The sequence below is a fragment of the Drosophila gunungcola genome (genome assembly GCF_025200985.1).
Source record: "Drosophila gunungcola strain Sukarami chromosome 3L unlocalized genomic scaffold, Dgunungcola_SK_2 000002F, whole genome shotgun sequence".
Classification (NCBI taxonomy): domain Eukaryota; kingdom Metazoa; phylum Arthropoda; class Insecta; order Diptera; family Drosophilidae; genus Drosophila; species Drosophila gunungcola.
Window position 1 is genome coordinate 2,252,701 of NW_026453178.1, and position 26,405 is coordinate 2,279,105.

Genomic DNA, 26,405 nt, shown 5'->3' on the forward strand with positions numbered 1-26,405 from the left:
TTCGGATGTTCAGCGGCTTAAAGACATAAAATCTCAATAAAGTAGCCAGCGACTTTTATCTAATTGTAAATCTAAAGGCAAATTCCCCGTTTTTAAGCGACCCTTTGCCGACACGCTTTTCTATATACGAAACTCAATTAATGACAGATCATTAAAAATTCTTTTTTCGGGTCCTTTTGATTTTTGCCGTTTGGCCCCGAAATCGAAATCGAAATACTTTTACGATTTTTCCCCCAGCCCGTTGCCATAAAATTGATTCGCTTTTGCAAAAATTTTATCACTGACCAAATTGATTTTAGCTGTTCGCCGCCGCAGCAGCGCTGCTCCAATAGAAATTGTAGGCCTAAAGGAAGAAGGCAAAAAGTAAAGAAGAAAAATGTCTGAAAAAATGATGTCCAACAGGCGCGGTGGCGGCGTCGGCAAACTTAAAAGTGGCAAATAGAAAGGAGCCGACCTGGTCGACCGATTCAGTGCAATATTTATGCATTAAGTACACGCAATTATTATGCGACAACGACGACAACGGCGGCAGCATCTCAGGAGATTATTGATGCTCGCATTGCTCATACGCAGCGTGGCCACTGGCCACTGGACACTAGGCGCTTGTGCCGTTCGGGCAATTAAAACGCCGCCAGCACGCGATGAATGCCATAAACATTTGACGCGCAATCAGCAGCAGCAGCAGCAGCAGCAGTAGTTGCTGTTGCAGTTGCAGTTGCAACTCCTCTTTAGCAATTACAGCAGCACAAATTCAAAGACGCTCCATCGGCATAATGATGATATTGCCATCGGGATGATGATCTGGCTGTGATGAGTGCTACTTTTACTGCACCGTAAAATATTTAGGTGCTATGTACATTTTCAATAAATATCAAGGAAAGATACTTTGTCTTTGCAAGTCTTCAAAGTAAGCCATTTCCAATTATTCAAATGTACTTTAATATAATTATTATCATAACAATAATATTATGTTTTGTCAGTAGAGTTCATAATACACTTTGTGCTTAAAAATAATACTATTTATTTGCGTTGCTCATTTGTTTTTATTTACTTAAACTTCTAATTTGCATTGCCAAAAAAATACAATGACATACTCATCGTAATAATAATGCTCTGAAGACAAAAAGTGCTTTTTTTACTATACTGAAGAACTGCTGACCAAAAATGAATTTTTAAAATATTTTTCCAAGTTTAATATGGAAAAAATATATAATAAAAATCTGTATGTAGTGCAAATTTATTTTTAAAGAGATGAATGCTTAACATTATTTAATAGTTTCTAAATAAATCTGATAAAATTAAATTTTGATAAAACCGAATCTTACTCTTTAAATAAAAGAGAAAACATCTAGAGTTTTTTGAGCTAAAATTATAATGGATGAGAGTGCCCCAGATTTTATTGCGGTGTGGGGCCAGGAAAACAGATCACGGGCGGACGGACATGGACATTCATTTCGCTTAAGCGCACTAACCGGGTAAACTGGTCGGTGTGTTTGATCCTGGCATTCTATTGTTCCGTTTCAAAGGCCACTATTATGTAAACAATCGGCGGCTTTGATCTTGGCCGCATCAAAGTGTTGCCGCCGCGTTTCATCTTTTGCCGCATGCAGCAAATAGCGAGCGGCAAGCAGCAAGCAGAAGCGGCAAGCAGCAGCGCCAGCTGATGCCCCAGCCAAAAGATGACGATAATGATGATGATGACGGTGACGATGATGATGAGGACGGCGAGGATACGAAGTTAAAGCTGCCAATGCCACTGCCACTGCCAACACTGAGCTATATAATTTCGCATAGGCTGAACTGATCACCCGGAGCACCTGGAAAACGGAGCTACAGCTACATACAGCCTCATAACTTTGGGCATAATCTTCAAAGCGCCGACATCGCTTGACATCAATCGAGTCGGCCATTCCCGCCGAGTCGGCCGCTCTAATCCCAACAGATGGGCTCCCGGATCGCTGGTCGCCGATAAGCAATTAAAATTTCATTTAATGCACAACTTTATTATCGGTTCGGCCCAGTCACGGTCACGTCCTTTGATCCTTTCCCAGTTTTCAGATTTCAGATTCCAGGCCAGTACAGGACACCGAAGCGCAACTGTTACCGTTTTGCGAAAAGCAATGAGCGCTGTGGGAAACGCAACAGGTGCGCCAAGGATCCAGCATCCACCATCCAGACCATACAATCTCCAGTCTGCAGCATTACTCATCAGAAGGCAGAACGGCCATCTCTAATTTCATCGGCCAGCGATCATAATTGCATTGCTCTCTATTGATGGAGGTCAGTGATGTTGCACCAGGTGTTTTGAGGAAATTGTTTGCAGAACTTGTCTTAAAGTACATAAGCAAATAAAGAAACCCTTCGTAAAATATTATTAAGTTAGTTGAATATTATTCGATAATTAAATAGGAAAAATAACATTAATTATTAATCTTGTGAGAGGAATTGGGAATTTAATGTTTTCGTAAGGAGACACTGGTCTACAAAATAAGGATAAGGCTAAGACAAAATAAACTGAAAATGTAGTGATATTTTAATAGCATTCACAATTTTTCTATAAATTGTATAAGTACGCTGGTATTTTAATTCTTCATGTTATTTATTATATTATTATATATATTCCATTGAAAGTTTTCCAACCTTGTCTTCGTTTGTCTATGTATGATTGTATTACAACTCCGATAAGTATGCATTGAAATTGTCCTTCTTGAGCTCCTTTTTTCTTAGCTTTCAATAAGATTTTGGATTTGCTAAATTCCTCACGCCAAAAGCCATATGATCAGCTCTGGTTGCTTGCCAAAGGCCGCCAGAGTTGGCTAAAATGCTTTGACCAAGGGGCAACAACTTTCTGGTGGCACTCTCTCGCATCGCAACGCACGCTCCACGTTCCACGCTTGCCGTGTTGCTGTTGTTGTTCTTGTTGCTGCTGGTGCTGCTGCTGCTGCGGTCCACTTGGCGGCAAATTGCTGTTGCATGGCGATGATGTTGTTGTTGGACGGCAACGAAGACGTAGACAAAGTCGGCGAAACAACAAAGCGAAAATCTCTGCATTGGGGCACACGCCATTCCCAACTTCAAAGCATGCCGCCAGCACAGATTTTCTGAGGTTACCATCGCCACCGTTGGGGCAGCAGCAACATCACCAGCAGCAACATCGCAGCAACATCGCAGCAGCAGCAGCAACAGCAGCAGCAACGCATGCGCAGAACTCTCTGCTCATTTGAGTTTTGAGGCGCATTGTGCGACGCGCGTGTTAAGTGGACTGTGAATATGAAAGGAAAGTTCCCAAAAGGAACCAAATAAAAACAGCAATGAACACTAAAACCCGACAATGAGATACCCTTGACTAACTACTTTAATATAAATTATCTTGATGGTTCTTAAAAAAATATCTTATTTTGTCAAATGTCGTAGAAATTATAAAAAACTCATTAAATTGTGGGCTCTAACTATACCCTTTCCGAAATCTCTGTAATCCAAAGAATAGAAACATTTTTAAAACGATTTCAATATACCCTTTTTCTCTACAGGTAACGGGTATAAACACTTTTTGCCACCAAATAAATGAAAGTCCAGCTTGTGATCCTTTTTACCCATCTCCTTTTTTCCAAGATCCCCTCGTTCTTAATCAAGAAACGCATCGGCGGCGTATCACGGTAGCATTTTAAACGTAAATTGCTTTTAACATGGTTATTACAATCTTAACGTTTGTCTGGGCCACGAAGCACTTCAGGCGGCGGCAACCTGTTGTTGATGTTGTTAGTGCTGCTGCTGCTGATGCTGCCGCTGCTGTTTTGTACAGGCAGCAATAGAATTCCGCCTAAGATCGGTTCATCTTTGTTTGTGTCTCTGGGACTGGGACTTCGACTTCGACTTCGACTTCCACTGCGACTGCGATTGCCACTCGAACTGAAACTGGGTCTGGATTATGCTTTCGGAAGATTGTTGTAATTATGATTGCGCGATTATGTTTGGATTGAATTAGTTGTCGGTAGATTTTGCTTTAATCGAAATTGTTTTGTTCTTATATCCACCGCTCGCTCACGGTTTCTGTGGCTTCCATTGCTAATTAGTCGAGCGCACGGCAAGATCAAAAACGGCATAAATTCGTACACAGAAGGAAGTTAAAATTTTTGATTTTCAAAAACAAAGATTTAACTTAACTCATCGTGTGCATTCTTTAATCTTTTTTGGCCAAATTAAGAGTACACAGAGAATATTTGCATTTTTCGTTTGATATACAGTGTTTAATTTTTAAAACCACTTTAAAAACTTTTTAAGATCTATGAATATCTCTTTGATTATGACTTAGTTAAGTAAAATTTAATTTTTTAAATTCACATTTTAATTTTAGACTGTATCATATTGAAGGGAAATAATATAGTACACTGTTTCTTTAAAATTCGTTAGAAAAAAATAATTGGGCATAGTTAATAAATGTAACTTTTATATGGGAAACGTATACTAATGGTCGCATTTTAGCCTGTGAATTTTCTCTGTGCATGTTGAAATGGGAGAGCCTGCAAATGCGGCAGGATTAAGTGCGGCGAGTGAGCCTTTTTGGGCGATAATCTTGCATTTTAAATATTTCGCAAGAAGCAACACGCAAATCCGCTGACTTGTCACACCTTCGGCCGCAGGTAGGTAGGTAGGTGGGCAGCCAGGCAACAAGGCAGCAAGGCAGCCAGGGAGGGACTTAAACGTAGCACCTTGTCAGGTGGTACTGATGGCAATGGCAATGGCAATGGCAACGGCAACGGCGATGGGCAATGGGAGATGCCGATCCCGAGATGGTGATCAAAGCAACAGCCGCTGATTAAAGACAAAAAATGAAAACACGACACACTCACACATATGGCAAAAAGGGGAATTTGTCGCCTTTTGTGTAGCTGCATTGCAGCGCCGTCAAACGAAAGTATTTAATTTCAGGTAAATTTGTAAGATAAATAATTGTCGCTTACCTGAAAGAAATACGGCAACAACAACGAGAACGACACCGACAACAGCAACAACAACGACAATGTTGTCGACGCGCTTCAAAGAACTTCATTGTGTTTTGCATATGTTGGCGGCGTGTGTGTTCGCTTCGCCTTCACGGCAGAACTTTGGCCAAAAGGACCTTCAAAAGGTCCGCCGATGGTGTAGATTATGGGACAACGATGCCATTGTTGCAAGGGTACTAAAGCTATAGTATGTGCCGCATGCTGTGACCGGATCACAACAGCGGGACACGGACGATCAATAATGCCCGGATCAGCCCTGCTCGCCAGATCAGCGCATCACTTTTGATGGTTCGAATTTAGATGGAAACCGGCCGAGATCCGAGATCCAAAATGTCAAAACACCCGCCACACACGACGAGCCTTCATAACTCCGATTGAATCCTCAAGAATCTCACAGCTGGTGGTGATGATGACGAATCGGAAATGGAAATGAATGCGCCGATGCGTCGGCCATAATCAATAAGTCGAGTGAGTTAGAACCACTTGCAGTGCAACACAGTGGGCAAGATGTGGCAATATCATAAGTGTGGAATGTAGAATTTGGGATCGATATTATAGGGACAAGAATTTTTGTACATCCCATTTTGTAATTTTTTTGTGGACTATGCCCAACTAAATATATACTTAAACAGAAAAAATAACATTGTTTTCTTTATTTAAAAAATTGCACACATAATATATGAAAAGTTATCAATATTTTAAGCCAAGTACACAAAACTAAAAGAAATCGACAGGTGTTATCCTGGGAATTTATGAAATAAAATTACATAAACACAAATTATAATTTATTTCAAAATGAATGTTTGTAAACGAATAATAGTAAAGATTTTAGATATTATAAGGAATTTATTATTAAAAGCCCTTGAATAATTAAAAGTACGTATTTAACATATAAAGTACCTAAACGCCACATAAAAATTAATTAATCAAAAAATAGTTTTGAGTTAGAAGACAGTTTGCGAACACCCCAGTAATAAACAACTCCGAAATATGTCCAAATCCATTTTCGTGCATCCCACTGTGCACGGATCATGGCCCATGGCCCATGCCATTGTCTCCCACTGTGCACTCATCAAATTGTGCCAAGATTTACGAGGCCCTTGATTGAGTTTTCTTGTGCTTTGAATACGAAGACGGCCAACTTCACACAGGACCACCGCACCGCACAGCCGACTGTGAGAGATGGGAGATTTGGGAAAACGGTTTCCTGGTAGTTGGCCATTGTGATGTTGTGATGTTGTGATGTTCTGCTGCCCTTGCAGCCACTGCCACTGCCACTGCCACAGCCAGAACTGCTTCTGATCACGATGCCCCTGATGCTCTTCGGACCTGGCCAGAATTTTAGCCGCGCTCTGTTGTTTATAAGATGACAAATTGCGCTGATATCGCAACATGTTGATTGAGCGCACACGCGGCAACATTGTTAAGAGCTGGCGGTTGGGGTTTTGGAGGAGATGGGTCTGGGTCTGGGTCGATGGAATGGGAGTTGGCCAGATCGTTTTCCAGTCCGAGGGCCCCGGGGCCCAGCAACCATCTTCCCGTTCTGTGCGCGTGCTCACTCGTTAAGCCCCATTTTGGGCCAAAGTCGGGGCTAAAGTTGTATCTCAAGTCCCTGGCTGCAGCATGAAAACCCAGAGAAATAAAGAAATAAATAAACCAGACAACGGCATAAAACAGAATTCAACAACAACAGCAAATGCACACAGAAAAAATGCTTACAGGAAAACATTTTCATAACTTGAATAGCTTAATATATAACGTTTTGTAATTAGTGCATAATTTTCAAGCCGTCTATATAAGATTTAGAAAATTCGGTTTAAAACAAAAAATGGAACCAAACTTCCTATATGTTTAACAACAATGAAGATATTACGATTTTTGGATTAATTTTTATATATATGTTATTATATTTATGATATTATTCAACATAAAATCTTGGACAAAATATTCGCCAATTCATTTGCAATTTATTGAAGAGACAAGAAATAGATTAATGGCCGATTTTAATAAGTATAAGGGAAATATAATGTTGTTCCTTTTATCTGAAAACATTTTTTTTTAAATATAAATATGACTGTTTTGGTTTGTTCATTTATTTTTGAATGAAATACAATTACATGTTCATAGTATGAAAATCAAATGCTTTTTTGCTGATAGCCAATAATTTAAAATTGTAATTTTACCGTAAATCTTAACCTCCAATCTCCGAAAAAAATATAAAATAGTTTTTTCTGTGCATTGAGAGAGGAAGAGCGATCTGGATAGGTGGAGAGAAAAAACAGAAATACAAAGAAGACTCGAGATGCCGACAAAGTAATAAACCAATTAGGACATCAAAGTGTTCAACCGACGCGGCAGAGCCAGCGACGTCGACGTCGACCGCAGCAGCGGCAGCGACGCCGGCAGATAGCAATGATCACAGAGATTTGCGCTGATCCGACTTTGATTCTAAGCTACTAAACGCAACCCACATATGTCGCTGGTTCGCCACGCCCCTCGGAGCCCACTTCTTTCCTAAATTCAAAACCATCCTCTATTTCCACTTTCATATGCCGAAACAAATAAATTCGTAGATTCAAAGGCAAACCACTTTGATCTTGTCAAAAGGATCAAATTCACGAGCGACAATAGAAGTTACTTGTGATCCCAATGATCTATACCGTTTTAGTTGTACCCTTGCTTGTGTGCTTCAAGCTTCTTAGTCCTTGGCATTAATTTTTCATATGAAGAAAATAAAATTAATATTTACAAATGTTTTAATAAAACACACACTGCAAAAAAAGACCGTGGTTCATACTTATTTATATTTATATACCGAATATGTTTTTAAATACTAAGAAAATTGTAATTATACATATAAAGGGTTACGAATAAGTATACCATTTGATTTTAAAAGGATTTTATAGTATAATGGTTCAAAACGCTATTCAGCCAACGCTTAATTTAAATAGAAAGTCAATTATGGTTTTAATATTTTTAAATTATTTTAAATTACAACTTTGTGGATTTTTAAAAAGAAATATGACTGTAAAAGCGGTAAATAAATCAATTGAAGAATCAGAAACATATAGCTGTTAAAAAATGACTTTAAATTACAACTTGGTAGACTTTTGAAAAATAAATACTGACGATAAAAGCTGTAAATAAATCAAATAAAAAATCAGGGATAAATAGTTGTTGAAAAAGTATTCCCAAAATCAATTTGAATTTCATTGCTGACATAATTTCACTTTCTCTTCGGCGCGATTCGCATCTTGACTAACTCTATAGTTTATCACATCTCGGCCAAATTTGCGGAATTTCGCGATTCACAAAGACGATCGACTGGCGTCGTCATGCCGGCGCCTCCTCAACGCATCTGCCACCCGCACATTATCGGCATTATGCAGATATCTCAATTCGTTATCATTTAAATCATCGGCACATGCGCGCCTACGCCAAACAGGAGCTGATCTCCGACGGAGCTGGCCAAAAGCGGCATTCATTAAGAATTTAAATCGCACATAATTAAGGCTCAATAAATAGCTATAGCCGAGCGAGCCGGCTTCAATATGGGGCATATATTATTAGCTGAGACCGATAAAAGGCGGAGACAACAACATAACAAAAAAAAAAAAGAAGAAGGCGAAGATAACAAACGATAAGCGCAACAACAAACGGCATAATTAAATCATAAGACGTTTGAGCACATCATTAAAATCGTTAAAATCGCTACTCGACTTGAAAACTGGCTGCGGCATTTTTTTTTTTGTGTTAAACCATATAAATAAACATTTCTAAAATATATATTTATTTATGAGCACATTTTTGTTTATTAATTCAAATGGGGGTCTGTGTGTCGCCGTTTTGATTGGATCATCTGGGGATCAGCGACGTCGTTGATTTTTTGGCCAAAACTCCACCCGCGATCGTTGGAGGATTGAGATTGTGGTTGGGGGATGGGCATTGGGGGTTGGTGGAGTGGAGTGATGCCACGGCACGTGGTAAACGAGATGCTTCAAAGGCGCCGGCCACGGCCCACCTAAACTCTCGAATACGTAAAGCTGGCTTTAGTCTGGCGGCATCGGCATCGGCTTCGGCATCCAACATCCAAGATACAAGATCCAACATCCAGCGGCGGCATCAATATATAATCAGGCCGCTCCGTCAGCCTGCGGAGGCGATGTCCATAAAACTGGTTGCAAACGCACATAAACCATTTAAGCCGAAAAGAAATCGGTGCGCTGGCAACTCTAACGAGATAAACAACTCGAAGCGGAGCGAAGCCCACTTTGAATGGTATTTTGTGTTGAATTTCTGAATTTCGGTGCGGTAGTGCTCGTAGTTTTTTGTGTAAGAAATCGATTTGGCTCTTGGATATATTTCGCCTTTTCGAATTGGAATTTCAAAGAGGCCGCATTTCATTTCACAAAGTCAAAACAGTTAATTTATATCATGTCGCGACTACTGGTCTTACTGATTTTGCATTTTCGACAGAGCTCCGGCTACCGGCTACCGTCCACCGTCTTTCGAAATTGAAATATGAAAATGAAATCAATTTGGGGCCAGAAACTTGATAAGCACCCCCCCTGCAGGCGGACATCGGGTATTGGGCATAGAAGATTTAAGTCTAGATTGGTGGCGAACGGAATGGATGAGTCTTGGATTTGGAAAATCAAGAGATCGCAAATTAGTCACATTATAAATGTACATACAGATATGTGCGGCCATAAATTTGCGTATCCCTCTCTGTCGTGCATTTACTGAATGGATCTGAAATCGAAAATGAAATTTCACACAGAAAAAAACTAACGATATGTATTATAATCTTAATCTTTAAAGGGAGATGAGAACACTGCAAAAAAATTCCTGGTTTTAAGGAATTGTGGACTTAATTTAGTTTTTAAAAAAAACAATGTAACCTAATATTAAGCTAATTTAATATGTTGTAATATATTTAATTGATAAATTGAAAAAAGTTGTTAGCGCAATATATATTCATATAAACATACATATTATTAAGCATTTTAAAATTAGACGTTAAGCATTTCGATTTGAAATGGTGTAATTGACATTAGCTTCATTTAATAAGCACCTGTTTGTAAGAAAAATTTCTTTATAAAAGTTTTTATACGAACCAGCACCTCGATTCATCATGAAGGTATATTTGCCCATAGTGGCTTTTCTTTTTGTGGGTTTAGGGTACCCATGGGGCCCAATTATCGAGTGGTTAAAACCTGGAAAAAAACAGGAAAGACAACCAAGACGAAGACAATAATACAATTTATTAATTTAAGGTAGTTTAATGTAAGGAATATATTTTCTTAAATTCCAATTCGCCAGCATGAATAAAGTTTTCTCAAAAAACAACGTTCTTTGATTCTTCTTCTTGTATTTTTTTTTTGACTCATTGATTTTATGATTCAATATGGCGCATTTAATTCCAATTTCCATTTTATTAAAATAATTATTTGGAAAATTTTTAAGAGATTTATAGCTTTAACTATTAAAGACCTAAATGAAGTCTTTCATACTTCAACTTAAAGCTTAGGAAATATTAATTTTATACCTTTAAATATTTGCAATTTAAAGTTTAAAATGAATACAAATGTTTTCCTGTGCATCGAACTAAGCTGGATGAATTGCGGAGGACGTAGATGGCTGGCCTTGACGCTGTGGTGTGACTGCGTAACTGAGTAGCCGGCACAGGACAGCCGCACCGCTGGCTGACACCGTCACCAACACCGTCACCATCACCATCATCCATCACCATTACCACCACCATCCCATCGGCATCAGCGTCAGCATCAGCAGGTGCACCAAGTTAGTCAGGCTCAAAAGGTGCCGCTGAGCCTGAGCTAATTTCAAATTACACACTTCATTCGCCCGGGGAACTGGGACAGCGACTGCAACTGCGACTGCGATTGGGTTGGGATTGAAAACGGTATTGGTATCGGGACATGGGGTTCAGTAAGCCGCTTTTGAAGCCAACCACAATTGACAAGCGTGCCCCGCACTGCACCGCACTATGCCGCTCTGATCCTTGAGATCAAAGTCGCCGGCCGCCCGCACGCTCGTTCCTCACTCCTCGCTGTTCAATCTCGAAAAAAAAAGCGAAAAACCCAATCCTCCAGTGGAAAAGGTCCGATGTAGTCACTTGCCTAACGGTCGATCGATGGGCTCGTAATGTGCGTGCAAGATGGATTTTCGGGCACCGTGGGTGTGGCTTATTTTAAAGCAATTAGGCCCATAGTGAAGCGTGTCTTCGTCTCTGATGTACGAGGACACTTTCAACTATTGTCCGCGCCCCTTTCATCTCGACCGCTAACAGATCATTTGAGCCGGCCATTTCGAGCCATTAAATTGATTAGTTGCAGCACCGGGGGACGCTTGGAAATTACTCAAATCTCGTGATTGATACTTTACGGTGGCAATTATGCATGCTGCTAAGCAGCAAGGATTTTACAAATTTAAATCTGTTAATGTGGACAGATTTGAAGGCTATAGGCTAGATCTTAAGAGCTTTAAAATGTTATCTCTAAACTTGTTATCTCTTAAAAATTTAAAAATATTTTTTAAGATAAATATAAATTTCAGAATTAAAATTTAAAAATATTTTTTAAGATAAATATAAATTTCAGAATTTTGTAAAAATCGGGCGAGTGTATCAAATAGCTTCCACTAACTAAAACATATGTTTTTCAAATTTTTTTTAATATTCTATAGTAGTGTTTGGTTCTCAATTCAATAGCAATTCACAGTTTTCAAAATTTAATTTCTCAGCTTAAGTACAGAATGTTTTCAACACAATTTAATTTATCATAGCACATTAAATGTCTGAAAGCCAAATTAATGGTTTTCTAATAGGAAAGCTAGTTGGATTCATTTTTTCACGGCACATAATTTAAACAAAATATATTAGATTATTAAACGTCTAGATGATTGTCGGATTTTGAGTTTTCTTGCTTAAAGCATTATTATATTTCATACGAAGTCGCAGGATTTTCTGTTTAGAAAAGTGGCTGGCAGTTTATCATTGCTGCAGTACAATATCCTGGAAACTGAACACACTTAAGAAAGAAATCTGCGATGCCCTGTGTGGATACAAATCTATGATTATTCTTTGGATATCTATCTTGTCCAACATATTTATTACTTGAAAAGGCAAACTTACCCGAAAGTTGTTACTACATTGAGAAAATCATGTATGTCCACACGTAGAAAAAAGAACCAATTAGGGCCACACAAAACGAAAACCAAAGCATAATTACGAGCCAAAAGACAAACCACAGTGGGTTAGCCATAATCATCCATTAAACAATTATGATAGAATATATGTGTAAATGCAACTGATTAAAAAAAAAAACATAAAAATATAAGGTGACAAAAAAATCAAAGAAAACTGCTACTGGAATAGGCTTTAGATCATTTTGAAGAGCTTGTTATATAAAGTAGGTAGCGGCGGTTAATTCAAAACCAATCCTATCTACTTCAACACGGAAATACACGAAAAAAGTCGAAGCTTTGATGCATAATGGATGACAAACTGGCGTTTAAAGTGACTGACGCGACTGTGCATATACTACGGGCATCGGAGCTCATGCAGAATGGGCCGGTGAAGCAGGTTCACAGCATCGAGGATGTGAACCGCTGGGTGCGGTCGCAAGCCTACCACGACACCGTGGCCTACATCAGCAACACCAGCAGGGCCATCCAGGGCCACCGGATGACCAGCGACTTTCCCGTGTCCGAGCAGATGCGTCAACTGTGCGAGATCTTCGACGGGCTGGAGCACCTCCTGACCGAGCACACGCCCAGGATCGAGGACACGAGCACATCGGTGCCGGCGGCTCAGATTAAGGGTAACTTCTATGGCTTTTGGTTGCGGGACATGTACCAGCATGTCTTCAGGAAACTGGGCGAGGTCATTCCGGCCATTCATTGTAGGCACATCAACGAACTGGGCCAGTACTTGAGGCGTTCCTTTGGAAATGCAAAAAGCCTGGATTTTGGTCCCGCCAACGAGCTCATGTTCCTGTTCTTCCTCTGCGGCCTTTTCCGGGCTGGCATCCTGCTGGCCAAGGACACTTTGGCCGCCGCCCTGATGCTCTTCGATCGCTATGTCCATCTGGTGCGCCGAATGGTCGCAATCTATGCCCTGCAGACAGCCAAGGATCCGGTATGCAGCATCGACGACTTCATCTTTATGCCCTATCTGTGGGGAGCTGCGCAGCTTTCGCTGGAGGCACCCTTTTCGCCGCTGCAGTGCGAGCAGGCCAAGGTGCTGGAGAGCCAGAGGCAGGACTACATGATAGTGGAACTGGTTGACTTCCTTTTGAGGACGGGTGGCGGCGGTCAGCTGAGTCAAGTGGCCTTCCAGCTGTGGAGCATCCTTTCGATACCCACCTGGGCACAGGTGTATATGGGATTCGAGCGCAACGTCGTCGATAACTTGCTCTGCTCCTTCCACACCGTGCAACATGCCATCTTCGGCGAACTGATGTCCTTTGAATCCGCAGTGTCGCCCATCCAGTTGGAGCGCGCCCGCTTGGGCTCTCTGTATATAGTTCAGCATGGGGACAACAGCGGTGGGCTGCAGGAAGGACAGCCACCGGCAAACATCTTGGAGGACAATGATGTGCCCGGGCCCGTCAGCAGATACATCAGCCCGTACACGGAGTCCTTTCTCGGCTTTCAGGAGCCCAGAGCTGAGGATCAGTCGGACGACGACAGCAATGATAATCGCCTATGGATGCTGCGACAGATCGTGGAGAATAACGATCCCAACACTGCCCAGTTCCATCCAAGCTCACAAATGCCAAATGAGTCTTCTACATCGTTTGCGAATAAAGGTCTCTAAAAAGTAGGTCCAATAATATAAAACTTGTCTTGTAAGGATATGATAACGGAATGGCATTTCAAAATGATATATCAATATAATCATTATTAAAATTAAAAAAAAAATTATTGCCAGCATGCAGGCGCAATATAGTTTGGCTTGGATTTCCCATTTTTGGATTATTATAGATATTTTCAATATTAACCTACTACTTTCGTCAATCAAAATAATAATTTACATTCTTAAAATCTGTTATCTTTTTTTGAAAATGTAAATATCAGCAATCAGAAATCTTTGGATTGCTTTCCTATCGATAGCTCACATTTAAATATTCCGTATTTCTAGTATTTACAATTAGGGTGTCCCGCTTCAGTAGCTTAAAAACGCAATTTTTGATAAGTGTTTGGATATGAAACCCCTGATTGAGTGATTAAATAAGCATTTATAAGCAAATTGTGAAATGAGAAAAATGCATTGCTCAATAAGATAAACAAAATGATTTCTTTTCACCAAAATATATCTTATGATGTTTTTATGAAAAATCATGCGCATAAACGAATTAATTGTTTACAAAGAGATGGCATATCGATATATCGATAGATAGAGCGGGGCCATCTCTAAATGATGCTATATGTCGCCATCTTTTATTAGAATTGGGCAGCTGTTTCGACTTAAATCGTAAATTTAGGAACAATAACGACTTTCGGCGTCCCTTTTAACTTCTTGTTTTTGTAGTAATTAAGTGCCGGTAAGTATTTAATGAAGGGATATCTTCGTGTGGTCTCTGCAAAAAAATCGATAGGCGCCCTCTTCAGGCCCTGAAATTCTGGAACCCCGATCCGCTGTGCGTCGCCACTTGTACAAAATCCTTGTTTTTGTACAGGAATGCCGAGGAGAGCGAAAAAGGACGAGGATTCCGAGGATCTGCAGTCGTTCCTCAGCAATTTCCATAAGGAAATCGATGGCAGCAGCGATGACAAGGTGGTGCACACCATCCTGAAGGCCATACGCGCCGAGGATGGCGAAGTGGACGAGGAGGCGGGCCAATATGCGGAGGCAGACAAGTCAAAGCAGGAGGAACAGCAAGCGGAGGAGGAGGAGGAGGAGGAAGATGACGACGAGGACAAGTACTTCATAGATGACGAGGGCAACTGCTATATCAAAACGACGCCCAAGAAGCAAAAGGAGCTTCAGAAGAAGCTCAAGCAGGCGGCTGCCAAGCCCGGAAGACCCAAAGCCCCCAATAGATGTGGGTATCAATTTCTTAGCTATAAGAAAACATTGAACTCCTCACTGACCTGCGTCTTTTTCCTTAGCCATCAACCTGCGCCCGGCCAAATCGCCACCAAAAGGTGCCTCATTCAAGTCACCACCAGAACCCATCAGTGTTCGTCCAGCGCGAGGAGCTGCTGCCAAGGCCAAGCAGATTGAAATGCCAACGCCAACGGTTCCACCTCCAGCTACCGCCACAAAAGTGCCCGCCACCAGGGGCAGGCCCAGGAAGAACCCGATTCTACCCAAACCCGAGCCGATTGATTTGGAACGGGAGATCGAGGAGCTGGTGGATGACCCGGACATCAGTTCAGTGGTCAGCGATCTGGCGGACTACACAGTGGACAGTGCTGCCGTTGAAGCAGCTACCTCTGTGCTGGAACCAAACGAGAATGAGGTGTACGACTTCGAGGACAGCGCTACAGTGGATCAGGTAGATGACAAGAAGGACCTGGACTTTGTGCTCAGCAGCAAGGAGGTGAAGCTGAAGCCAGCCGTGCAGAATGCCTCCGGAGGACAAAAGTACTCATGCCCCCACTGTCCGTATGCGGCCAACAAAAAGTTTTTGATCACGCGCCACTGCCGTAACCACGATGTGGTGCCCGCCTTCAAGTGCTCCATCTGCGAGCGGTCCTTCCGCACGAATGTGGGACTGCAGAACCATTTGAACACGCACATGGGCAAGAAGCCGCACAAGTGCAAGTCCTGCGAGAGTGCCTTCACCACCAGTGGCGAACTGATCCGGCACACGCGCTACAAGCACACCAAGGAGAAGCCGCACAAGTGCACGGAGTGCAGCTACGCCAGCGTGGAGCTGACCAAGCTGCGCCGCCACATGACCTGCCACACGGGCGAGCGACCATTCCAGTGTCCGCACTGCACCTACGCCTCGCAGGACATGTTCAAGCTGAAGCGGCACCTGGTCATCCACACGGGCGAAAAGAAGTACCAGTGCGACATCTGCAAGTCGCGATTCACGCAGTCCAACTCGCTGAAGGCCCACAAGCTCATCCACAGCGTGGTAGACAAGCCCGTCTTCCAGTGCACCCTTTGCCCGACGACCTGCGGCCGGAAGGCTGACCTGCGCATCCACATCAAGCACATGCACACCTCGGACCGGCCGATCATGTGCCGGCGCTGCGACCAGATGCTGCCCGATCGCTACCAGTACAAGCTGCACGTGAAGTCGCACGAGGGCGAGAAGTGCTACCGCTGTACGCTCTGCAGTTACGCCTCGGTGACCCGGCGCCACTTGGACTCGCACATGCTCATCCACCTGGACGAGAAGCCGTTCCAGTGCGAGCAGTGTCCGCAGTCCTTCCGCCAGCGCCAGCTGTTGCGCCGCCACATGAATCTCATACACAACGAGGAGTATCAGCCGCCGGAGCCGCGCGCCAAGTTGCACAAGTGCCCCAGCTGCTCGCGGGAGTTCACCCACAAGGGCAACCTGATGCGGCACATGGAGATGCACGACAACACGGTGAACGCTCGCGAGAAGCAGCGACGCCTCAAAATGGGCAGGAATCTGCGAATTCAGAAGGATGGCACTGTGGTAGCGATGGTCAAGGAGCAAGACTTCATAAACTTGGACGGGGACGAAAACGAAGAGGAGGACAATCCAGAGAGCTATGTCCTGGCCGATATCGAGCCGGAGAACTCAGAGGATGAGGATCACAACGAAGAGGAGCGGGTCATACCCGATAATATTCTGACCAGACAGAAAACCAAGCCCGCACCTGTTATTATCAACAAGCAGGCGCGTCAGAACTCCCAGCCCACGATCATCAATCGACGCCTTCGAAGCAAGGGTGGCACCAAGACGTTCCACATCAAGGAGGAACCGGACAACTCGGACTTTACCGTGGAACTCCAGGGTGATGACGGCGAGGTTATGGTCGTCGAGCTGGTTAACGGAGAGGATGAGGTGGTGGTCAAGCACGAGCCGAGCGCGGCCTCCAAGATTAATGCCAACAACTGCTTTGGCTTCGAGGTAGGTCTAAAAACAAGTCTTGACTTCTGTTCCATTAGCTACAACTGTTTTTACATTTAGGAGGACGATGAATATGACGAATTCGAGGCCCCGGAGAACGGAGTTGAAGGCACTTCACAGGAGTTTCTGCAACTGATGGATATGATTGAGCAGGATACTTAGTCCCCTGAAAAAAAAAAAAAAAAACAAAAAATAGAGAAAAGTAATTAAGACTAACTTATGTACATACCAAGGATACCATAACGTAATTCTACGTTACATTGTTTTCTATTTAAATACAAATTTAAAGTTTAAACATTATTTCAAGGAATTTTCAACCAGGAATTATTTTCAATTTTTTCTTTTCGTGGATAAAATAAGACTATATTTCCAATGACTTTATGCCAATCGATTGAACACGGCAATTATAAATACATTAATTTCAAGAGCTTAACTCTTATTGACCCACGTCTAATTAGTTATAAATGATCCTCAACACTTAATTTTTAGTTGACAACTTGGCATAAATATTTATTTAAATACATACATATTTCAATGTTTTCATTAGTGGTATATGGGCAAAATGTTAGGTGCGCTTGCGTTTGTTAGCTGCATCTGGGCGTGCACTGTAAATTCTCGGCTATTAGTTGTCGTTCCTACCATAAAATGTTTGCATAGTTTACAATTTGTTTTCATTTTCTCTTCAGCAATCTGGTTTGTTACTCCGCTTGTTCTTTTTTCTGGTTTCTCTTGCCGTTTTTTAAGTGTATAACTACAATAAAAATATATATATGTATATATAATATATGTATATATTTTGTAGGTGGTGCAATGTGCAAAAATCTGCTGTGCAGTGCATCATTATCATTATTTCAATATATAGTGGTTTTCTTTTGTGTTGATTTTGTAGTTGTTGCATAAAACGTTAACAATTTGTCGTTAATAGTACGTATGTATACGAATTGCCTTTTGTATAACAATTAAAAAATGGAACAACGTCGATAAAGGAAGTGCACATTGAGTTCCGAGTGAGATAGATTGAAAAATGACACTTAGAAATCGAAAATTGCTTGCAGAATCGAGTTACGAATACGAAACACACTTAGAAATACAAGAGCTAAAAAATTGCATATCCTATAATTAAGTTAATGCTCTGCGAGATTTGCTTGACCCCATTCGCTGGGCAAAAGGAAGAGAACTAACTACGTAACTTTAAAAAGATACTAAATTAAACGTTAACATAAACAAATTCATGGAAAGCTGTGCTATGGCTCTTTGCTAGCTCACTGATAAGCTTGGCTTATATCAATTTACTTTTGGCTTAACAATTTTCTGTCTGTAAGGCTGCTGTTGGTTTTGTTTTCCATCCCCATCCTTTCCTTTCCATTCCATTCCTTTTATTTCCATTTTATCCATCCATTTCCGTTCTCATCGCTCTAGTTTTGGTTGAAAGCATAAAGGGTTCTCTGTGGGTTTTCCGGGTGGCAAAGGGGAACATAAATCTCAGAATATCTTCAGCTTCTGTAGGAAACGCAACAGGGGCGCACTGAGGCAGGCGGGCGTCGGCCGGCTCCTGGCCTGCTGCTGTCTCGGATTGGCGGCAAAAGAGGCTCTGCCGTTCGCAATTCACGACTGCTCCCTCTTTTGCCTCTTTGGCTGCTAATTGCAATTGAGCGTGTTCTGGTTGGGGCTGCTGCGCGAGACGTTGTTGTGATTGATCTGGTTCGACTGCGTGATGCTGGCGCTATCGCTCGTCTTCCACGAAAGCAGTTTGTTGAGGAGTCGGTCCATGTACGGATTGCTGCCCAGCCGAGTCACCTGTGTGGGATGAAAGCTATTAGCTGGGGACAAACAACATAGTTAACGACCAGTGTGGCATACTTAAAAGTTAGGAGTGGTACTCCATAAACTAAAATTATAATCACAATTCATCTCAATAAAAAAGGATTTTAAATCGTTATGCCTTCAGCAAATCGTTTTCATTAATAAAATACTTCCTTTAAGTCAAAGCTAAGACCAATTACTATATTTTATTTCAATGAAACGGCTTATTAAATACTGGATCTGATCTAATTTTCAAAGTTTAAGATTTTACTTGTACATGTGTTGCCTATTATTCTGCACCAAATTCATTTTTTGTACCTACATTAATGGACTAGAAAAATAAGAACTTAAAATGAGTTCCAAGGAACTACTACTACCCATCACTGGCCTTTAGGTACTAACCTCCGCCCGCGCCTCCGCATCGAGCGTCTCCAGAACCTTGCGTGTATACTGAAAGCTGCCCAGCTTTTCCAGCAAGGTGATGCAGTACTTCTTGACCTCAATGTCGTGCGTGCGCTGGCGTAATATGTCTGTGGATATAAGCATAAGCCCCAACTTGATGAGTGGAGAGCCTTTTGTTGAGGTCAAGACTTGGTTTGACTTACGTAAAACCTGTTTATCCTGCTTCTGGGTGCGAACCGCATGGATTACCGGGAAGCCGAACTTGCCCTCCGTCAAATCTTCGGCGAAGCTCTTGTTCTCCGTGTACTGCAGAGAAGTGTCATTAATGATTAACTGATTAATGCTAGGCACATTCATTCCCACTCTACCCACCTCCTTCAGACTGAGATTGCAGTAATCGTCGCGTATCTGAAAGTACAGGCCCAAAATAGCCGTCAACTTGGAGTAGTCCTCCTTGTTGGAGCTGAACAACTGCATCAGGCGGATGGCCAGCATGAAAAGGCCGCCAGTCTTGCGCACAGTCATCAGCTTGTAATCGGACTCCGAGGGACACGTGAAGCTGTCGCGCCAATAGATCTCCATGCCCTGACCCCGATGCAGCTCCAGCAGCTGCTCCGTGTACACCTTGGTGGCCTGCAAGCAATGCGTATTAGATGGCACTCGCATTCCCCAGAAACTCTGGTTTCGTTCATACCTCCGGGTGTCCCAGCTGCTGCACCTTCTCTAGTGCCAGAAATAGAGCGTAGTTGGCCGCATTTATGGTGCTGGCCACGCCGTAAATGGAATGCGCCACGGGCACACCTCTGCGAAGGATCGAATTGTCTTCAATATCATCAATGCTGTAAGTTAGTATTGAGAACACATATGTAATAGCCGTGAGTTAATTGATCGTGTCCAGGGCAGTTTAGTCTACTTTTCTAGATTTTAGTATAACATTTTCGTGGTTTTCTTAATAAATTTTTTAAACAGACAAATTTCAGAATTTTATAGTAGAATAAATAAACTCATGCTTTTTATTTAAAAGTTCCTTTTTTTACAAACAGCTAGTTCTAAACTTTTGTACCCCCAACAACCATACATTTTTATTAAAATAAAACCTGGAAATTTGACTCAAAAAATATGACGAAGAACTTTGTACTCGTGAAATTATGGTCAAGTGAAATATTTTTATTAAGCTTAAGTTACTGCTTATATAGCCAACATTCCGTTTCATTTGAAAATACGATAATTTCCTAATCAAATCAGCAGATGTTTTTGTGAAACCATAAATTGCAATTTGCACGACATGAACACGTACGGAGCAGCAAAATATGGGTTTTTTAAATAGAATTTCATAATTCGAGCGTAAACAAAGTAAGGAAAAGTCGTCACGTGCCCCCCGAATAGGTGTTTCCCCCCCTCTTGTCAGGCTAAACATACATATTTATGAACATACGGTGGCCCCATAATAGATGTGTAAATTTAAGCCTCGCTTTAAGGCCGCCATCGCTTCAATAACTACGGTGCCCGGCGGGCAAAACGAGCTGGGCAGCCCAACATTTGCGTAATTAAAAAATGTTTGCGCTCCGCCAAAGCTGGCAAAGCCATTGGCAGGGAATATGGATGGGATGGGTTGGTATAGTATGGGACGGGATTGGGATTGGGTACGGTTTGGTATGGAAGGCATGAAGGCGTGGGCGTTGAAGCGACAACGCACAAAGGGGCTGGGATATGGAAAGGATGCGGGGTGCAAGGAGGCTGGACGGTGTTGGGCAAAACGAGGGAAAATGAGGGAAAATAGTGGGCGTGCTGCGTGGCAAGAGTTGTGACAATGCCTGTCGACTGGCGACGGGCTGACTAACTGACAATAGGCATAAGTGCATGAATGACGGACGGACGAGGGTCGGGGTACTTGGGCAGGACTGACTGCTGTAACTGCTGCCATCGTTGTAAAACTAAGTTTTTGCCAATATGAAAATGCATTACTACAAAAAAATAGTAGAAACGCCAAGAACATACAGGCCCGGCCACTTGGGGGAATGAGAATGCTGCCATAGAACAATGCTGGGGATTTTAAGCAGAATTAAGGCCATTTCTGAGTGCTTGCCTTTGAATAGGAGGCGACAGGTGGCCGGAGGCAAGACAAGATTAGCTCGAAAGCGACATGAATACTTCCTTAGCTGTTTCCCATAGATATGATAAAAACCCTGGCCACTTCGACTCAGTTAACTGACTTTAATTGAAAAGCGGCAGACACTTCAATTGGTTGAGATCAAAGTTTAATTGTGGCGTTTTGTTGGCAGCCAAGCTCTTTCATTGCTTTTCTCACATTTTACCCCCTGGGCTTCTGGAGAAAAATCTAAATAATTTATGCAATTTCGGATACGGCACTGAAATGCAAAGAAATTCAATTGTAAACAGAAAAAGCTGCGGGCTCATGATGAAATTTGGAATTGATTTGAGGCCAACACACACTCTGCCCGAATAACCCACAAATGGCCGAGAACGTTACTCAATATGGCCAATTCAAATTGGGGAAGAGAGGTGTGAGTCACCATTCCGAATGATAATGCAAAGTATAATATATGTGTGCGTTATGGAAATGAACTGCCGATGATGATAAGAACTTCTCGAGCGAGCATATGGCGCGCATTGCTATATTTTTCGAGTCAAACTCGCGGGGAGTCTCTTCTGTTCCCGTCATCACTTCCACAAGAAGTTCACACTCGATTTAGGCATTTAACTGGAATCCATCTAAGCAAAAGCAAATAAACCAAATGTATACAAATACAGGCTGTGCAAGTGTGAAAAGAGATTAAACATGCAGAGAAAGGGGGTAAAAGGAGGGTTGGGGTTTATTTGGTGGAACAAACAAAAGGTAAACAAAGCCAAACAATGCAGAGCAGAAAAACACAGGAAAGCAAAGGTCAAAACTTAAAATAAAATAAAATCGCGCTACACATGATTAGTTTACCTACAATATCGACAGGTATTTACATACGGTTACGGTCATAAAATTAGCACAGCGAATTAATATGGTTTCTTAAGGACGTACACATGTAGTCTTTTTGTAAAGTAACAATATTGTTTTGCTTTAATAGCTTATAAAATTATTTCCAAAGTCAGCAATAAAAAAACAATCGTTATAGTATTCATACGGTTTATTCAAACTCTAAGAAGTTATTTTACTAATATATTGAAACAAGAGTATGTTTTTAACATTTTACCGAAAACGTGCTGGCAGTACTGAATATTAAGTACATTCAAAAACTGGTCATAAAAATGGACATTGTAAATTTTTTCAGTACAAATTCCTACAATATATACGATAGAAATCAACCATGACCGACATTATAGGTCTGTAAAATTATGCTGTGATATATTGGCATGCAACTTAATGGCTATTAATCTGACCGCAGCTGTATACTGTATTTAAATGATATACTCACAGCAAACTGGAATTGTGCAGCATCTGCACAATGTCCCCGATCTGCGCCAACTTTTCGGCCGGTATGAGCAACCAGTGATTGAAGGCCAAGGCCAACTCGGAGCGAAATTGCTTGCCAGGAATCTGCTGTATGTATGTGAAGGGCTGCAGCAGAATCTGGACAGCGTTTAACCATCGGGCGCCGTGTGGGAGTGGGAGTTTTTGTGCGTGGGCCACATGTAAATAAACCCCAAAATAAGTGGGTTGAAGAAGGGGAAGGCAACGGAAAGCTGGTTAGTTGGTGTTTTATTCGGGGGGTGCGGAGGTGGGAGGTGGTGTGGCTGATGCCACTTTCAAATGTCAAAGTTCAGGGGTCCGGAAGGATTAAGCCGTGGGATAAGTACCTCATCCTGCTCCTTTTGCGTTGATTTATCTTTGGTCTTCTGCAATATGCTGTTCAGTTCATCCATTGTTGTTGCTCCGCCGTTGCCTTACTTGTGTGCTTTTTTTGTTTTGATTGCGGGGGGTCGGGCGAAGGCGGGGGTGGGCGTGCTTTTTGTTTACCGCTTGGCTCCGCGACACGCGTGACTAGAATTGTTTGTGGGCCGCTCGTCGACGGTTAAACTCGAATATTCCCGTAATCCGCACAGATCGAAGCAAATACTCCACGGAAAGACCAAAAACAGACTGTTATTGAAGTTCTTCCGCGGCCTGCACATTAGAGGCGGCACCAAATCGATAGGCCATCGATACAATCGAGAGTGCTTTTCGAGGAGTCATCGATTGCACCAGGGAATACTTTTAAGTAAGCATACAAGTAAATGCAAAAAAAAAATTGTTATAAGAGAATAAAAACAAAAAAATGACTAGAACTAATTAGAACTAAGAAAATGAAATTTAATTTAGAAAAGCTTGACTACATGTTAAAAAAGTTTTTATTATTATAAAAACATTAAATAAATTTTTTTTTTCTTTTCACACTTGACTTAAAGGTTTATTTTTTGTATTAGTATACGCAGTGTAGTAAAAAAATGTATTTATAAGTACTTTATTTAAGTTCAGCAACTAAAAAAGTTTTGCGAAGTATTTTTGAAGAGTTCCTTATTAAAATAAGATTAATAAATACAACTTATCGTATTCCTTAACTTAAATAAATAAAAAAAGTACCATTAAAGGTTATTTTATTTATTTAAGGCCAGAGTGCTTACTCAACAAAAATCTAAATTAATTTTTTTAATGCTTCAATTTTTAAATTAAAAGAATAATAATTATATCAATAAAAAGCCAAATTTGGCTTGAAAAATTGGAATGGACTTTAGCTTGTTATCGATTACTCCGTTCTAATAGCCTAGCCCATCCCTATTTCAGGCCAGGTTGCCTGCGTGGAAAATAGCTTTCTAGCTTACATTTTTGTTAATTAAATAGAAATTACTGCATAATAACAACGAAATCCCTGCGAAAATGGCTGCTGCAGTGCCTATGCGAACCAACTGGAACCCGAACATAAAGCACAACGAGATGGAGCGGTAGAAAACACACTAAATCGAGGAAAACAAAGTCCGAACTCACATGTCTCCCATTATTATTGCTATCACAGGTGGATCTGCATCTATCCCGCCTACATCAACAGCAAGAGGACTCGCCAGGAAGGTCGCCGTCTGCCCAAGGAGAACTGCGTGGACAACCCCACCTACATAGAGATCCGGGACGTGCTCTCAGTGAGCAACCTGCAGTTCCTCATGGAAAACATGAAGTACTGCCGCGAGAAGAGCAGCGAGCTCCAGTTCCGCGGACGTGTGCGCGTCCAGTTGCGGAACGCCGACGGAACCCTCTTCAACAACGACTTCCCCTCGCGGGAGTCCGTAATGCTGCACATCGCCAGCAAGATCCCGCAGCTGAAGACGCGCCAGAACAAAACCGGCGACGCGTACCACCAGCAGTCGCAGCCGCAGCCCAGTGCATCCGGCTCCGGTGGTGGCGGCGGCGGCGGTGGTGGCAAGAAGGGCAAGGGCAAACGCCGCTGATGACTTCGTTAGTTTGGTTTCTTATGTAATAAACTCTGTAAACAAATGTTATTTGTTCTGGGCCAAGTTCAAGTGCGGGAATTCGGCCTTGGCACGCCAAAGTGTGCCAAAAAAATTCAGCACAGCATAGAACTCAATTGGAGAACCCAGTTGGGAAATGTCTCAAGATCACACAAAGTCAGCAGAAATTCCGGCGAACTGAAATCTAAAATCAACTGTCAGTCACGAACAACTACGATTTCACCTGGTCAGCGTTATAAAATCGGTTGTGCATCGCAAGTGTCCAAACAGTTTGACTCGGAGCACCCACAATGATGTCCGGAAAGAGCAGCCTCTGTGGCTACATGCTTATATTTGCTCTTGCGGCTATCCAACTGGCAAATGCTGTTCCCTCGACTACCACAACCACTGAATACCCATCGACAGTGGCCGCCACATCAACGAAGACTACACGCCGTGTGAATCCCCTCACGGAATCGAAGCTTGAGAAGAATTGCAAGGCTCTCTGCGAGCACTGCGGCTGTTTGGGTTTCTACTGCGGCGAGGAATGCCTTTGCGAGTGTAACGACGACAGCTCGGACACCGAGTGCATCCGCACCATGCAGATGAACGCAAAGACGCTGAATCTGCCCTTTGAGATTGTCATCCAGGGGCCGAGTAGCAATCGCTTTGTGCGCAACGCCCAGCAGTTCGAGCAGGAGCGGGATCTGTTGACCAGAAGTGCCTCTGGTTCAGCAAAGGCTCCTCGAAACCGTCGCTCCAACATCACCATATACAAGCCCTCCAAGAGTCAGTCCACTGCCAATGCCCTCAAAACGGTTGCCAAGACTTCGGAGCTGGATTTGGCCAGGCACAAGCGTTCCTTGGACCACCTGGAGTGGTTTAATGACTTTGCCAGCTCGCTGGTGCGTCCCTCACCATTGGGAACGCGAGCTCAAAAGCAGCAGCGTGAGTCCAAGCCATCGGGTTTCAAGCGCCAGGCTGCTTTGGAGGAGCCAGCTCGTCGGGAGCCGTGGTTCCTGGAGCACACTGCTCCGCGTCTGACTCGCCCCGCTCCCCTTAAGAAGGAACAAGTCTTCCGGAAAAGCAAAAAGAGTCCTTTGTCCCGTAAGATCACCAAAAGCAAAGCCGTTAAGGAGCAGTTGCGTAGGGATTCGGAGCGGGAGATCCGGCCACTTCGGGATGCCCTGCAGGTGGTGGAGCGCATTCCCAAGGTGCTTCAGGATACAGTAAGTCATCTGTCGTCCGACTCCCAAAGTGGAGATGTCTTCAGCCTGAACATTATGAACGAAGCCTTGCCGCAGCAAAAGGAGCGCGAAGATGAGGAGCTTGTGCCCCGTAGACCAAGTGCCAGCCTTCGCAATTTCCGGCGTAATGAGATCGTTCCAGAAGCTGTGACCCTCGCTGCCCCCGCTCCCCTGGCGGCCCAAGCTCCTCTTCCCGTCCAGCGAGGAGGCCTCCTTCTGCCCTGGTTAAGACAGCGGCGACTGATGCGCTTGCAGCAGGCTAGGGGTAATCTATAGGGAAACTTTACCCAGCACTAAATCGTAATCCAATTCAATCAAACTTAACTTTATAATCATATATTGTTGTATATTTTTAAGACGTCACTGGGTCTCGCAAAATAAATTTAAAATTTTTTATTACCTGCAGTAGCAGTAATTCAAAGAGCATTTAACATTTGTTT

The 26,405-nt window shown here is 42.6% G+C and overlaps 5 protein-coding genes across 7 annotated transcripts; 4 read left to right on the top strand and 1 right to left on the bottom strand.

Annotated features, from left to right (window-relative positions):
- Positions 1-12,384: 12,384 nt before the first annotated feature.
- Positions 12,385-13,973, top strand: LOC128257831 (serine/threonine-protein phosphatase 2A activator). Its single transcript, XM_052989044.1, has one exon. The coding sequence runs from the start codon at positions 12,517-12,519 to the stop codon at positions 13,840-13,842; it is 1,326 nt and encodes a 441-aa protein (XP_052845004.1). The 5' UTR covers positions 12,385-12,516; the 3' UTR covers positions 13,843-13,973.
- A 464-nt stretch (positions 13,974-14,437) lies between these two features.
- LOC128257829 (transcriptional repressor CTCFL) lies at positions 14,438-17,383 on the top strand. Of its 2 annotated transcripts, none has more exons than XM_052989039.1 (4): positions 14,438-14,569; positions 14,705-15,070; positions 15,138-17,083; positions 17,144-17,383. In XM_052989039.1, the coding sequence occupies exons 2-4, from the start codon at positions 14,707-14,709 to the stop codon at positions 17,243-17,245; spliced, it is 2,412 nt and encodes an 803-aa protein (XP_052844999.1). In that variant the 5' UTR covers positions 14,438-14,569; positions 14,705-14,706; the 3' UTR covers positions 17,246-17,383. The 2 variants fall into 2 exon arrangements, with proteins under 2 accessions (XP_052844999.1, XP_052844998.1); XM_052989038.1 differs by having other exon boundaries at positions 14,451-14,569; positions 14,624-15,070.
- A 182-nt stretch (positions 17,384-17,565) lies between these two features.
- LOC128257834 (terpene synthase) lies at positions 17,566-23,443 on the bottom strand. Of its 2 annotated transcripts, none has more exons than XM_052989048.1 (7): positions 23,099-23,443; positions 22,717-22,871; positions 19,983-20,091; positions 19,661-19,921; positions 19,492-19,594; positions 19,289-19,416; positions 17,566-18,880 (listed from the first exon to the last, which is right to left on the bottom strand). In XM_052989048.1, exons 1-7 carry the CDS (start codon positions 23,162-23,164, stop codon positions 18,722-18,724), a joined length of 981 nt encoding a protein of 326 aa, XP_052845008.1. In that variant the 5' UTR covers positions 23,165-23,443; the 3' UTR covers positions 17,566-18,721. The 2 variants fall into 2 exon arrangements, with proteins under 2 accessions (XP_052845008.1, XP_052845007.1); XM_052989047.1 differs by having other exon boundaries at positions 19,983-20,127; positions 23,099-23,442.
- A 603-nt stretch (positions 23,444-24,046) lies between these two features.
- LOC128257836 (signal recognition particle 19 kDa protein) lies at positions 24,047-24,762 on the top strand. The gene is made up of 2 exons (XM_052989049.1): positions 24,047-24,220; positions 24,292-24,762. The coding sequence occupies exons 1-2, from the start codon at positions 24,156-24,158 to the stop codon at positions 24,716-24,718; spliced, it is 492 nt and encodes a 163-aa protein (XP_052845009.1). The 5' UTR covers positions 24,047-24,155; the 3' UTR covers positions 24,719-24,762.
- Positions 24,763-24,806: 44 nt separating this feature from the next.
- LOC128257832 (uncharacterized) lies at positions 24,807-26,391 on the top strand. Its single transcript, XM_052989045.1, has one exon. It carries the CDS (start codon positions 25,030-25,032, stop codon positions 26,239-26,241), a length of 1,212 nt encoding a protein of 403 aa, XP_052845005.1. The 5' UTR covers positions 24,807-25,029; the 3' UTR covers positions 26,242-26,391.
- Positions 26,392-26,405: the final 14 nt, after the last annotated feature.